We start from the raw sequence: 14,360 nt of genomic DNA, 5'->3' as shown, positions 1-14,360 counted from the left end.
ACTAGTTCATTCCTGACTCTCCGGCAGCACTGAGGTGGGAGACTAGAACCATCAATGAGAAAGCATGAGAGAGGTGCATGATTGCACAACCGTTACAGATGCAGAGACTGTATCCTGATGTATGTGCTTTGGTACTCTCTAGATTTAAAGCCCTGGACTTCATAAACTTGACGTGTTCTTCTTCCAATGTAATAATATTTGGAACTATTTCCAAATACTGCAAGACCTAGCAAGAGTCTTCAGCAAGTATTTGCTGAAAAGTCGAAAGAGATCATCGCCTTTTCAAGGAAACACAAATGCATAAAAGCTGGCAGGTTTCACTGAAAGTTACTAAGCATGAAGTCATCAATTTCTGAATAGTCTGTTAATGCTTTACTTCAAAAATAGGAAAAAGCACATATGATTTACACTAAAATAAAACTATTAGTACTGCACATTCCTCCATGTCATCCCTACTAAATTTAAAAAAAAGGATAGCAAGAACATCAGTAATGGACATTGACCCCAAAAAAAATAAAACGTAATGAGTATTTGCAAATATAGTACCATTAAAGCCAAGAACTAAATGCTAGTGTTAGTAAACATATTAACACTAGCAAACTACAGGCTATTCATACAGGCACATTTTTGCCTTTGATAAAATTACCAATGTACATCCTACTTCTGGTAAGTTGTCAGTTACGTTTTACAGTTTAGTGAGAAACAAAAAAAAAATATTCCATCTTGTAAAACATGTCCACACATAAAACTATGAGTACAAAAGCTAGGTTGGCAGTTTACGAACAAAAACAGGTTAGGGAAAAAAAGATGACAGCAATCAAACACAATTGATTGTCTGCAGAAAGTGAAGTACCCAATTTGTAACCAAATCTTCATAGCAAGTATTTCAATCGCTACCACCAATTCCCGTTGTTAGCCATCTGTATTCAATGCAGGTGGCCCTGCAGTCTCTCTTGTGCGCATTAACTGGACATCTTTGTCAGCCATGCAAGTATCACAGCCCCATACTGCTGATGCTTCTGCTGTAAGAAGGCCATAAGCTGACTCAGTCATGCCTGTACAGATCCGATGAAACCATTTTTGACAAGAGGCTTCACACAGGATGGCATCCTGGTCATCATTAACTTCATGTGTACAAATTCCACATGGATAGACAGGTTCAGAGGACGAGTGACCATGACGACTGGGATGAAGGGGTGTTTTGCTGCTCTTTTCAGAGTTGCATCCTTCAGCAGTACCTCGAGGCTGGCGGGACTTACTCTGAGTCCCATTTGAATGACCAGCATTAGTGTTATTGGCACTGTTAGAATGGCTATTATCCTGATTTACCACATTGTTTCGAGTGACATTTTTGAGGTCACTGTTCCCTTGACTCACCATGTCCTCTGTCCTGTGATGATGCTGATGAGCAACAGTGTTCTGGTTGGATGCTTTGCTTGCACCTTGACTAAAGTCTTGCTTTTGTGCTGACGGTTTTGTCTGATTATAAGTGTTTGGTGGAGGAGCAAAAGAATGGTTTGACTCTAGCTGAGAATTTGGAAAATTCGGATTGTTTCCAGGGCCAAAGGTAGACGGCACATCAGGGTGAGGCATCTGACCAGAATGGCCAAAGTTCTCACCAGGATTTGGTCTGAAATGCTGACCAGGCATATTGACATTTTGATTTATCTGACCACTACTATAAGGCGGTTGATTCCCAAAACCTGGGTTATCATGTGGACCGAAGCTGAAAGAGTGGGGTCGACTAAAACCCATTCCCATAGGATTTTGAGGAAGGGGATGCGGTTGGTTTCTGAGGGAGTAAGAACCACCATATGGTGAGGACACTCTGGGCAGCATGTGAGGTGGCATTCTGAAAGTGCTATAGCCTCCAAAGCCAGGGTAACCAGGATTACTAAAATATGGATTTCCTGAAGGAAGTGGTTTATAAGACACAGTATTATAGTTGTCATCAAATGGATTTGCAGCTACAAGGTGGTCAGAGCTTGGATTCGGTGGTGGAGCATATTCGGATGGAGGAGGAAATGATGATCCCTAAAAATATTTTAAATACAACATTTAAATTAGTTTTAGTATTTCCCTGCAAGACAGCCCAAGCTCAACGGTCCTGGATTAGCAGCTCTATTGCTAAAAGAACTGTTCAGCTGTTGTGTAAGGCTCACGCACTGTACCCTGCCAGGCTGTCTGAAATTTCAGCACAGAGGCAAGAGAGGAGTTTGGCCTCCAGATAATATGGTGATTTATAGTAATTTCAGTGTTTTAAAAATTGTGCAGTTGCACAATCATGTATCTGAAAATACTACTTGCTATGTGACTTCTGTCTTAACATTTCACATAAGAAAAGCAAGAGTACAGAAAGCAATATGTCACTTCAACACATGCAAAAAATATTACCAAATGTTGAAAAGCAGATTTGAAGCATTTCCTTAATTTCATTTTGGGTTCATTTTACAGAATATACATCTCAAGATACCCCATTTCTATCAGGATATACAAATGTAATGTTACTACAACTCTAAAAAAAAGTTATCTAGGAGTCTGCATCTAAGAATTTGCTATATTCTGTGCACCAAACAGAAGTGTCCCTTATGAGCATTCAGTGACCGCGCACAGTCTGCAAAGCATAGTCGGTACGTACAAAATACAAGGATTTCTGGTTACAGAGCATAATCAAGTGCTTAATGGAGCCCAGAGGCTGTTTAAATGTCATCAGAGTGGCTATACAATTGAATTTCATTCTAGACTAGCCTGTGGGGAACACCTAGCTGGTTTACCCTCACACTAACTGTGCTCGTAGAAAGCATTTCCTCCTAAATACTAAAAAACTAAGACTGAACATTTCCCTCCCATCCCTCAAAAAAAAAAAAAAAAAAAAGCTTCTGCTGTGGTGCAAGTTTTGAACTTGGTAAGGAAAGAGGAAACTGATCTGCGTGCCCTCTACGGTTCACACCATTTCAGAACACACTTCATCAAGAAAGAGGTCTGAAACCCTTAAATCAACTGAATATTTCTCATAGTAGATTTCAGTATGACTACTTGAAAATAAAACAAAAATTAAGAAAGCAGATCCACATCGTAACAGAATCTGTTTGACCTACATAAATAAAGCCACTCTCACTGGGCAGTACCGAATTAACAGATACTCCCTCTCAAAGCTGAGTGAACACACAAAGGAGAATTCTGCACTACAGATAGCTAATTGCTTTAGATGTTTTGTATTCAGGCTTCCTTTTCTGGAAACAGAAACTGTAAAGAAATGCCAAATTGCAGGGATTCACTGGAAAGGAACTGAACCTGCCTCAGAGCTTTTGCTTGAAAAATCCCTTGGGGAATGTGCCAAGCATTAACAAACTGTACTGGTCCATTAGCCCACAAACCTACACATACAGGAATAAAAGTAAGAAGACAAGTAGTCTCATGGCAACTACTCATGCTGTGCATATTCCTACCAATGGCTACAAAGTCATTAAAATAAAGTCTGTCTCGGAATCAAATCCATATGGTAAAGTACAAGTTGTTGCAGTCTCACTGTGCACTTCTCTTTATAGGTCTTTGGCAACCTATAGAGATTAAAATAATTTCAGTGACAATAACTACTGTTATGAAGATTTTAAATTCACAGTACAACTGAAATATTTTGTATGCAATTGCTATTTGAGAGAACAGACATATTCTGAACGACAAGAGATAGTCATACTGAGTGCACTATTTATTAAGAAATCAAAAGAACCAAAGGGAATTTACCTGTGTATTTGCTTTGCGCTTTTTCTTATCAGGGCTTCCAAGCTGAACTCCTGGTCCTCCTAACCCATCCAATCCACTGTCACCACCTACAAAATTTCAATCAGTGTAATACTGCATTAGTTTTCTTATAGAATGTATTTTAAGTTTGCCTCTGTCTGTCATAGCAATAGGCATCTGTTACAAATACTAAACTTGCATTAACCTCTGGTGCCTTACATTGCAAGTCATTAAGGAGCACACATCTGGAGATAAAAGTTAGCATCCCTCATATAGAGCTGTCTTGCTCTATTACCACTTTAACATCCAATTCATGCTCATTACAGTTGGAATAAACATCTCCATATCCGTCCCTCGTTTCTTAACACCTCCACCAATTACAAGTATTTCTTGCTTGCATGATGCATAAAACTTTAAAAAGAACTGCTTAAAATGATGCCTAAGATTCACATGCTATTTAACTTACACAGACTCAGCATTTACCAAACTCACTGTACCAATATCAAACAGTATGTTACAAAACACTACAAAGGAAAAAGCAAACACTAGTGCATCCATGAATGAAAACCGCTGAAAACGTGCCATGTTGTTTAGAAAGATCTCCAATTTATCAGACCTAAATTTCACTAAATCCAAGACTTGATCAAACAAAAAGATATCCACCAAAAATGAGAGGAGTTTTAAGTGAACCTGCCCTCCTTGGCAGAAACTTCACAGAATAATTGTGCATGGCTGCTCTGACACAGAAAGAATTAAAGAATGTTCATCAGACTTGACTCTGAGCAATAGAAAGAGATATCTGTACTTCACCTGGGATTCTTTGTGACCTTTCGTAACAGTGGGACAAGCTCTCCAAATGGTATAAATCATGACTTTTCTTTTTAAAACTCTAGTTAGACCATAGAAAAAACAAACAAACCAACCACCACAGAAGTTCTAGTATATTCCTTATTATCCCAGTTGGTCTGCCTTCATGGGGCTCAAGTGGACTTGCCGTCACATGGAAGTGCAAAGAAAACTCTGAGCTGAAGTATGAAAGTCACTTTTGAGGGCAATACATGTTAAGATACTAACATCATTACATTAATAAACTGTATGTTAATTCATTTTTTCCCAGGCCCATTAAGATAACAGCTTATTTGCCCTTTAAAAAAAATAGAACAGTTTAGAACAGTAAGAACAGTATAGAACAGTAAGAAGGTGGCAATACAATCTAAAAATTTTAATATTATTTGTTTAAAACTGATATTCAGAATATGAGTCAAACTTTATCAAGATGCAAGTATTCAGCTAAACACACAGGCTTATCTTTATTACCAAGGGCAACCTGAAGATAATTCTGAATTATCAATAGGATTATGCAAAGAAACATAATGTATGATATTACACTGCTCTATGTTAGACAAGCGTTCCCAGCAGACAGCTAAACCAGCTTTAGGACTACTCAGCAAAGTAACATAAAATCTCCTCTCACAGGGAAGAAGCAGACCTACTGTATACTGACTGAAATAACCAGCAGTTATTTCTAATGCTTCCGACAAAAGGAAGCCTGACAAATTTTCACTCCTGGCACTTCCTTCCCCCCCCAGCTCCTTTTTTTGAGGTCTTGAGGGAATTTACAAGTCCTACCTTAAGCAAGAATCCAGTTCTAACTCTGCTTTAATTAATTACTTTTGGCTATCATTGTTGAAATTTAATTTCATTTTTCATCATACATAAGGAAGATATGTGAACATCCCAAATCAACACTTATCAAATTTTGAGTTTTGAAGACTAGGGCATGAAGTCACAACCATGTTCTCAAAACAGACTCATACTCGAGCATAGCCTAAAAAAAAAAAAAAGGGGGGGGGGGGGAAGTCCTTGGGGAGTCCTGTTCGCTGTGATTTGGAATTTTAACCTGCATATACTTAGTGTGCTATGAAGCACTGCCACTGCATCAGCTGTAGATACTAAATAATTACACAATTAAGTTTTACATAAAGAATTATGAAAAATGTCCCTTATATTCCAACTCTATCAATCATCTTCTTGATAAACTATTTGCCCCAAACTGTCCCTGCACTTCACATTAGCTTCTTCTCCAGCATTCCTACAAGTTTATCATAAATTAAGTGGCAAACTGTGCAGTGAAGATCATTCCTCACAACTGCATAAAATACGCTGCTGTTCATGACTCTGTACTCTTAACACATGAATTATGTTAACCACTGATAGCAAAATACTACAAATATCCAGATTTATTTCAATAAATTCAACAACTACCAACACAGACATCAGTAAATCTGTGACCAAGTAGACTATTGAGGATCATAGGCAAGTGCTGTTTTACAGTAGCATGAGTTAAAACTTTATAAAATTATATATAAATTCCCTCTCCATCATTCTTCAAAAACATAAGTGTATGAAGACTAGAGTTTCAGTGATAAGTTCCACCAATTTCTACATGAATTACATGGGTGAAGCCATTCATATACCCAGGTTTGCAGAACCGAGTCCTACGTCCAGAAAGGTACAAAGCTTTTGTATTTTCAGTTCTTGCTGTATGAGGGCAATGATTTAATTTAGCCCTACGAATTTATATTTTCCCTGTGGATTTTATGATGATTTAATTTATACATGAAAGGAAACAGAATGTTAGTCCTAGCATACATCCAAAAAAAGAGTGAATACGGGTCATTTTCATGCAGCCAAAATAAACTTTCCAGAAAGTCGCTTTTGGTACCTACCACACAGACTTTCATTAAAAGGTGTACCAAGCATTTTGGAACTTTGCACTAAGGGTGCAAAAAATTATTTCATTTTCCGAGACTGATTTTCCAGGAAAAAATACAATCCCTTTGACTGGGACATCACATATGTAACGCATCTAGAGATATAAATACATATCTGATAACTATTTCGTTATTCAATAATAGGTAAAATGTATTTCAGCCAATTACATTTGGGAAAAGGAGAAGAGATAAGTCCCATATTCTTTTTTACTTCATACATACATAAGATAGACATTTACAGTATTAGTCAGGAGAACTGCAACTTGTAGTTAGTAATATATTAAGAGATGATGACTTTGCATGTAATTTATGCCATACTTAACATACTGCAAGTACACTATGGAGCATTTTCATACTCACTGACCAATCTGTCTAGGTTTTTACAGGATAGATGCCAGAGCCTTTTTAACAGTACTTTATCTCAGTAAGAACATTTTCCGGGGCAACATAAATGGCTGAATAAACTTTTCATTATAGACAGAAAACAAAAAAATAGTCTAATTTCAACCAGATTTGGTTGAGCCTATTCCGTGGCCCTAATATAGTTTTACTATTAAGCTGTAAGTGCATGGAAGTTGGTGTGTAACTCAGGCATGTGAAACTATGTGCTTAAAGATTTGCCGAATCAGAGCGTGAGAGTGAAGGAGTCTAATGAATCCCAGTCTCCTTTGTAACACTGCTGCATATTTTCATTCTTTCATTCTCAAGGTTGCAATCCCACTGTTACTAGAACAGTTTTAGAAAAGCAAATTGTAAATCAACGACAATATGCATAGCAGAATCCACACCTTTCCCCACTTAGCGACCATAAAAAAGAGCTTAAAAGGTCAAGAACAATAGAGTTCCAGGGGCAAAACAGGAGGTGAGGAAAAGAGAAGCAATAAATTGCAGATCTTATCATTTTGCCATGATTTTCACCCAACTCAGTCACCCTACTGTCTTTCATAATTTCATTCAAACATGCATTTCTGGTTTTAAGGACCGTGAGGGCACAACTACTGCTATGTACACTGATGTGCTACAGCTACTAAAGTCAGTTGCACTGGCAAAGTCAGAAGAGATACCATATTTCTACCCTTCTCCTTACACATTTCAAAGAAAGACATACTTCAAACCTGACTAGAGCCATACAACGGTGCTATTAACAAAGAATAATATTTCGATAAATTTTTCATTTCCCGAAAAGAGAAAAACAAAATCCCAACTAAAATCGAGCAGAAGAGCAAGAACGGGGTGGAAGAGCGCACACTCAAGTGTGATTTATGGGCTCTGCATCAACACTAACTCGGACATGTGGCACTGCCGATGTATTCCCTTGCACCAACACTATGCACGCCGCATACTAATGGGCAGCACACCCAGAAAAACACAAGAGACACAACCACGCACCCGCCCGCCTCCCCTCGCGGGTCGCACCCGCGGGCACAGCGAGCCCCGTGTTTTGCATTTCAAGGCCCCGAGGCTGCGGGAGCCCGCGGGGCCCGCCCGCGCCCCGCCGTGCAAAGTTAGCGCGGCTCCCGCCCGCCCGGCCCCACCGCCAGCCGCAGGGAGGGACCGCGGGCGGCCGGCGGGCAGCGGCGGGCGGCGGCGGGCGGGTCGGGTCCGGCCGGAGCGCGCATCCCGAGGCACGGCCAGCGCTCCCCAAGGGAGTCAGGGCCTAGCACCGGCCACCCCCCGGCCCGGCTAAGTCCCCCGTACCTCGGGATCTCTTCAGCGCGATGGGGTCCTTCTCCTGTTCCGCTGACATTACAGACAGCAGCGCATGGCTCCCAGGGCGCTAGGAATCGGAGCTCTTTGATGCTGCCACCGCCGCCGCCGCCGGCCCGCACCCCGCCCCCTCCGCCCCCGCCTCCTCCGCCCCCGCCCCCGCCCGCTGCTGCCGTAGCCGCCGCAGCCCCAGCAGCGGAGCGGCCAGACTTCGCAAAGTTTGGGCGCGGGAGGGCTCCACGGCGGCCTGCAGCGGGGGCTGCGGGAGGCGGCGCCGGCGAGCGGAGCGCCGCCGCCCGGGAGCTGCGCGGGGGCCCGCGGAGCGCCAGGCTGCGCCGGGCAGGGCGCCCAGGGGCTGCGGGCGCCCGCCTCGCTCGGCGCCCGCCGCCGGGGCTGCCAGGCCCCGCGGACCCGCACAGCGCCCCCGCCGGCCACCAGCGCCGCTCACCGCGTCGTGCCCCGGCCGCCGTTGCCAGCCGGCTCCCGGGCCCCCAGGGGCAGAGGCTGCAAATCCCGCGGCTGCGGAGCGCGTCGCGGGGCTCCCCGCGGGCGGCGGCCCTTCCCGCGAGTCTGCCAGCCCGGGCCGCGCCCGCCGGCCCGCGCCGCCGCTCGAAACAAAGGCGCCGCGCTGGGGCGGGCTCGGCCGCCCGGGCCTGCGGCCACCGGGGTGCGCGAAGCGGGACGCCGGCCCTGGGGCGGGCTCGGGGCGGCGAGGCCGGCTCCAGGCGCGCGACCGCGAGGACCGTTAGTGCGCGTGAGGGCGGGGCCGGGGCACGAGTGGTGGGAAAGGCGGGAGCGAGCGCCGCGCCGCAGCTGCCGCCGCCGGGCGCTGAACGGGCGAGCGCGGCTCGGGTCTCGGAGGAGCTCCCCGGGCTTCTAGCGACTTCACCGCTCACCTGTCGCGGGACGCGTGTGTAACAGGTTCTTCTCGCCTCCAGGCTGCAGCGCCAGTTCCTCCCGGTCCGCGCAGGCGTTTGTGTGAAGTGCTGATGCACGGCGCTCCGGCGGCTGCCGGGCAGGTCGGTCCACGCTGGCTGGAAGACCTTCTTCAAGGAGGGGCTCCTGCCGGACAGGTATGACTCTCCAGTCTGGCCTCTGGCCCGAGGGGAGGGCAGAGGAGACCCAACCCCCCGGGCCCAACTGGTGGCCCTCGCAGTGTCGGTTAACCCTTCTGAACCCTTGAAAAATACATGGTAAGTAAATCGCTACCGGTGTCACTGTACTTTTGTGGAAACACATTCTGCCACAATTTACCATCTTCTGAAGTGGCTGCATTTCAGTCTTAAAAATGGATTCGTCATCCTTGGTCAAAGCTGTTAATCAACTGTATTAAAAATAATTATATTTTGAATATGGATTTATCCTCCGCTAACTGCAATAAAAACATCTAGCTGTAAAGTGTGGGGTTTGCTTATATACCACATTTCTCAATACCTAGCGGTGCTGTTTCTCTACATACGTTCTTGTTAGATGAATAGTTGGTACTTTTCCGGTATTTGGAAAACTTTTTCTGAGGGGAAAATAAAGTGCTGTTTACGTAAAGATTAAGGGATTGGTATTACTATAGTTTTGCATGTCTAACCAATAAAATGGAGAAAGTAATTCAATTTTTTTTATGTCAATTGCTGTCCTTTCCTAGACATTGTTTTTACTTGTCCACAGTCTCTTTCTTTGCAACAATCCCTGAGTGTATGTGCCTCCGAGTATTCCATATTGCCAATATTCTCATGGGATCTGCTGGTTAATTTTGTGTAATTTTGCTGAAGAGAAGTATAGCCTGTTATTAGCAAGGTGAGTCTGAGCTAGTCTATGTCTGAAGGAAGATGTGTCTTATCTGTGAAGAGATTGGCATTTTCTGTGATGGAGCTCGCTGTAGGCCTATATGATTCTCCCAGGACCGCAGGAGCTTTTGTGCAAGGCTACCTTGTAATAGCGTTGTAGACTGTAATTATGGATGAACAGATTCATGTCACTGAGTCTATAAAGGTTCCTGGGGGGAGATCATCTGCAGCAGAAATGTAAGCAGGGAATTCAGATTTAACCCATCCAGATTTAACCCAACTTCATCCAAATTCAGCTTTAAGTTGTACTCAAGTCTTTAGTGAGTGGCCTATGAGAATCCTGTTGGACTGACTTTACACTTCTAAACTTACACTGGAAAGTGCTGACGCAGTGTCTGCAGGGAACTAATTCACTTGCTCAGGTGCCTGCACCAGCATCTCAAATATTCCCAAAACGTCCGTGTAAGTTCTTACTATCACACACCTGATAGCTTCGCTGCTTTTGGTTGTCCATAAAATTACTCCAACATTGCATCTTCTCAAAAGTTGGCAGTAATTAAGGAAGCTTAAGGGTACCTAGTAGCAACCTTCCATCACCTAAGTGGAGGTTACCAAGAAAAGAGAGATGGGCTTTTTACTGACCTGCATAACAGGAAAATGAGACTCAGTGGTCATAATTTGAAATAAGGCTCCAGCTGTTTATGAAGGGGTGAGAAATTATTTTGCAGCTAAGTAAGCTGCAAAGTAAGGACAAGAAACTAAACAGATTGTAGAATCTCCGTCCTGTGAGGTTTTCAAGCCCCCAGAATAGCCCAGACCACATTCAGCATTAACCTTGCTTTGTGCAGGAGGTTGGACTCAAAGTCCAGACCTCCCAAGGTCCCTTTGAACTATAATTATTCTGTCATTCTGAAATAATTTTCTTCTTTTTAACAATAACCAACCACACAGAAAGCTCTTATGGGAGCTCCTTGCGGGAGTACTGGTTGTGAACAAATACTCCTTCAGTTTAAAACTTTGTAACTGACCCTGGCTGATGAGAGGGGTGGCTTTCCTGGGATAACAGTAACTTGAATCGCATTTGACACATCAGGCCTAAAAATGTTTTTAAGTATAAAAGAGCTGTTTTTTGCAACTTCTAGGTTCCTTTCCTTCTGAATTCAGGTTAAAAAGAAGGCTACTATAAGAGCCTTTCTTTACAAACTGCCAGTAGGTAAAGGAAGTTCTTACACTAATCGTTGTTATAATGTCTGAACATTCAACACTGCACTACATTATTAGGAGAGAAATATCAATGAGACATGGATCCACAACAGAGCATTAACATTTAAAGGGTTTTTACTGCATCTTGTCGGATGTACCAACCGCATATTTTGGAAGCAGAGAGTAACATAGAAGCCTATTTTGACAACATGCAAACATATGCAGATATGTTCATGGTAAAGAAATACAAACACCTCAGGGACATTTACTGACGTTTAAGGAATTAAAAAAATGAAAACCTGAAAGATTTGTTCTGTTTGATTTTGTGGGGGCCAAGATTTCATCCCAGAGGAATAAAATTAGGAAATTAAAAAAGATAGTGTGGCATCTGAAGGAAAAAAGCTGTAATCTGGCTGAACTGCATAACTCTGCCAGTACCAGGGAAAATGAGAAAAGTTCTCTCATGTAAGCCATACATGTTCTAAGATAAAGCACACAGAGCTTTAACCTCTCAAGTTATTGTGATTTATCAACTCATCACAGAAGATTTCCTACACAGCGAGACAGAAATGGTCCCCTGTGCAGCGGACATGGAGCTGCGAGTCCAGCAGACTCTCACGGAAGAGCAGTACGTCCGGCCTGCCTGGGCAGTGTCAGTGTGTTGCACATGCACAGCAAGATCTGGAAGCATCTGCGCAGGTTTTCAGGCTGTGAACACAGAAGCCAAGCAGCCAGTCTCCCTTCCACCTGGCCAGAAGGTGTTGAGCTGGAGAAAAGGGACACATTTAAGGAAATCTGGATTGTGTTAGCCCTAGCTCATAACAGTCTTCCGGTCAGTAGATTTGATTCCCCCACCTGCTATGAGGGGGAAAAAAAAAAACCAACAATGATTGATTTTTCTAAAAGGCCTCTTTTCGTGTTATACAAATTAAAGTGCTAGTTCTACATACTTGTGCATGTTTCACAGTACTACTGTGATAAATAGGACTATTTATCAAAGTTGGAGGGAGTTTCTGTTAGGCCTGTGACAACACTAAACATCTGGTTTTGTTGTTATGCTAGTTACACTTCTTCCTCCAGACTCATTTGTTCTCCTCCTCTGCATCTCCCTTTTTCAGGGTAATAAAATTAACACGTGCACGTTTGTAAGTTACACAGAGATGTTGGGTTTATGCTTTTTTAGTCTAGCTGGTCATGCAGCTGGTATTGCTCTGGAAAAATGTGTTAACCAGGTCTCTTCCAGGTCTGTCAGATGTAGAGCATCTCTCTGCCAGTCTCCGGGACTGTAACTGAAACAATTTGAGCACAAGTCGTTGAAGCCATTTTATTGCAAATTGCTTACCTACTGGTGAATGCTACATCTATTAAGGTGATGTAAACCAGGTCTGATGAGCCCACATCTGTTTCATTTCTGCTTTTAATCGGCAAAAATTAAGACTGTCTAAACTTCTGCATTAACCATTCATCCACATAATATAAAGTACAAAACAAAATCTAATCATCTGTTCATGTTTCAGTTTTAATCTGGAATGAATACAAAACCGTTCATAGGGAAAAATGCAGATCAGATTGTTATATGAGTTAGTCCATTAAAGAATGTAAGGGTTTTTTTTTTTTTTCTGTAGTCCCTTGCATTGGTTTTCTTCCATAAGATGCGTGATATATCTTGAAATCAAGCAAAAAGCCTGATAATGATCATGCCTTTGTCTAATCACATAGCAAATAGTTGGCTGATGAAGCCCATTTTTCTAAGCTTTGCAAGACAAGTTATTAGTGGACCAATCAAAAAATGTCTCAGAAATGTGCACATAGGTCACTCCACTGGAAACAAATTTTTAAAGTTCAAGCTCTTGGACAGTTCTGAAACTCAGCAGCATGGTTTGGTTTTTTTCTTTCTTTGTTTTTGTTTTTGGTTTTTTTTTTTTGTTTCTGTTTTTTGTTTTTTGTTTTTTTCTAAGTGCACACTTGCCTTTTCAATTTAGAGTTAAAATACAGCCATGCTCAAATGCTTCAGGAAAAAAAACCTTCTGTGTGTGGATGGGTTTCTATTAGATGGAGATTTGTGACTGAACTAGCCAGGCCCAAAGGAATTTCAAGGCCACCTCGGAAAGCCGAAAACAGGACCTGCTGCGGGAGGGAGGCAGTTCTGCAATAACGAGGCCTCAACACGATGTGCATCAACGGACCTACCAGCAGTGAGACTCCAGCGCGGGGACAGCTCGTGAGCGTAGGTGATACCCAGTCAGTGAATGCGTGCTTGGAGCCTGGACGCGTGATCAGAGGATAGTTGCATATATAAGGAGGCTTGTTTCTGTAATAAATGGCTTTGCGTGATTCACATTGAATCGGAGTGCAGGGTCCTTTATTCGTTCTAACATCTATGCACTCAGGTGCTCTTGCCAACACTTACGACTTGTAAAGCTGAAACCTACAATTGACCAACAGTTTTAAAATATAGCATCTTAAACCTTAACATTTTATAGTCGATATGTAAAAATTAATAAATACAGTACCTAAGCATTTAAAACATGAATAAAGACATTGATTATCTAGGAACTTGAGTTTCGTTATTGTATTTATTTATATATACCAAAGAACAAAAGTTTTGACAAGAAATCCAGTATGTATATATGCATGCATTAAAATCTTTTGAACTTCAGGTCACCAAGGAACATAAAATTTCTTTCCCTTTTTCCTCTAGGAAAAATAAAAGGGACCTTTTAGTTCGCCACACTAACTTATCAATATAATACATTTTAAAAGGGACAAATATGTGTTTAACAAATCTTTGTGGGCTGCTCTGCAAAATGGATTGCCTACTCAAAAAAGTGGTTGCCTGTCAAGCAATGTAAAGTGAAATGGGGACACTCTGTGGGGAAATTAAAGAAATGCAATTTCTGGATTACCATCTTTAATTCTTTATATTTTCCTGTTTATCATGATTTGATGAAAAGAGAGGCAAGCATTTAATTCCTAGACTTACTCTGTTCTCTCAAGAGTCCTTCTAGTTTTCTGCAGAGGCCACGCTGATCTTTACAATAATGGGTTATGAATCTGCTCTTGGATCCAGACACTGTCAATGACTTTGCTGAGTCAAAGTTATAAAGTTTGTGTGCTGTAAAAAGCAAGGAAGCCTTGTCCCGGGCTGTCCTGT

At 42.5% G+C, this 14,360-nt stretch overlaps 1 protein-coding gene across 1 annotated transcript; it reads right to left on the bottom strand.

The window, feature by feature from the left end:
• Positions 1-912: 912 nt before the first annotated feature.
• On the bottom strand, positions 913-8,262 carry PYGO1 (pygopus family PHD finger 1; the record flags this gene model as incomplete). The annotated part of the gene is made up of 3 exons (XM_080351110.1): positions 913-2,034; positions 3,745-3,830; positions 8,214-8,262. The coding sequence occupies 3 exons, from the start codon at positions 8,260-8,262 to the stop codon at positions 913-915; spliced, it is 1,257 nt and encodes a 418-aa protein (XP_080207236.1).
• Positions 8,263-14,360: the final 6,098 nt, after the last annotated feature.

Source organism: Nesoenas mayeri, assembly GCF_963082525.1.
Source record: "Nesoenas mayeri genome assembly, chromosome: 11".
Taxonomy (NCBI): domain Eukaryota; kingdom Metazoa; phylum Chordata; class Aves; order Columbiformes; family Columbidae; genus Nesoenas; species Nesoenas mayeri.
Note: the sequence above shows the minus strand (reverse complement) of the source record. Positions and strands in the feature narration are given on the sequence as shown.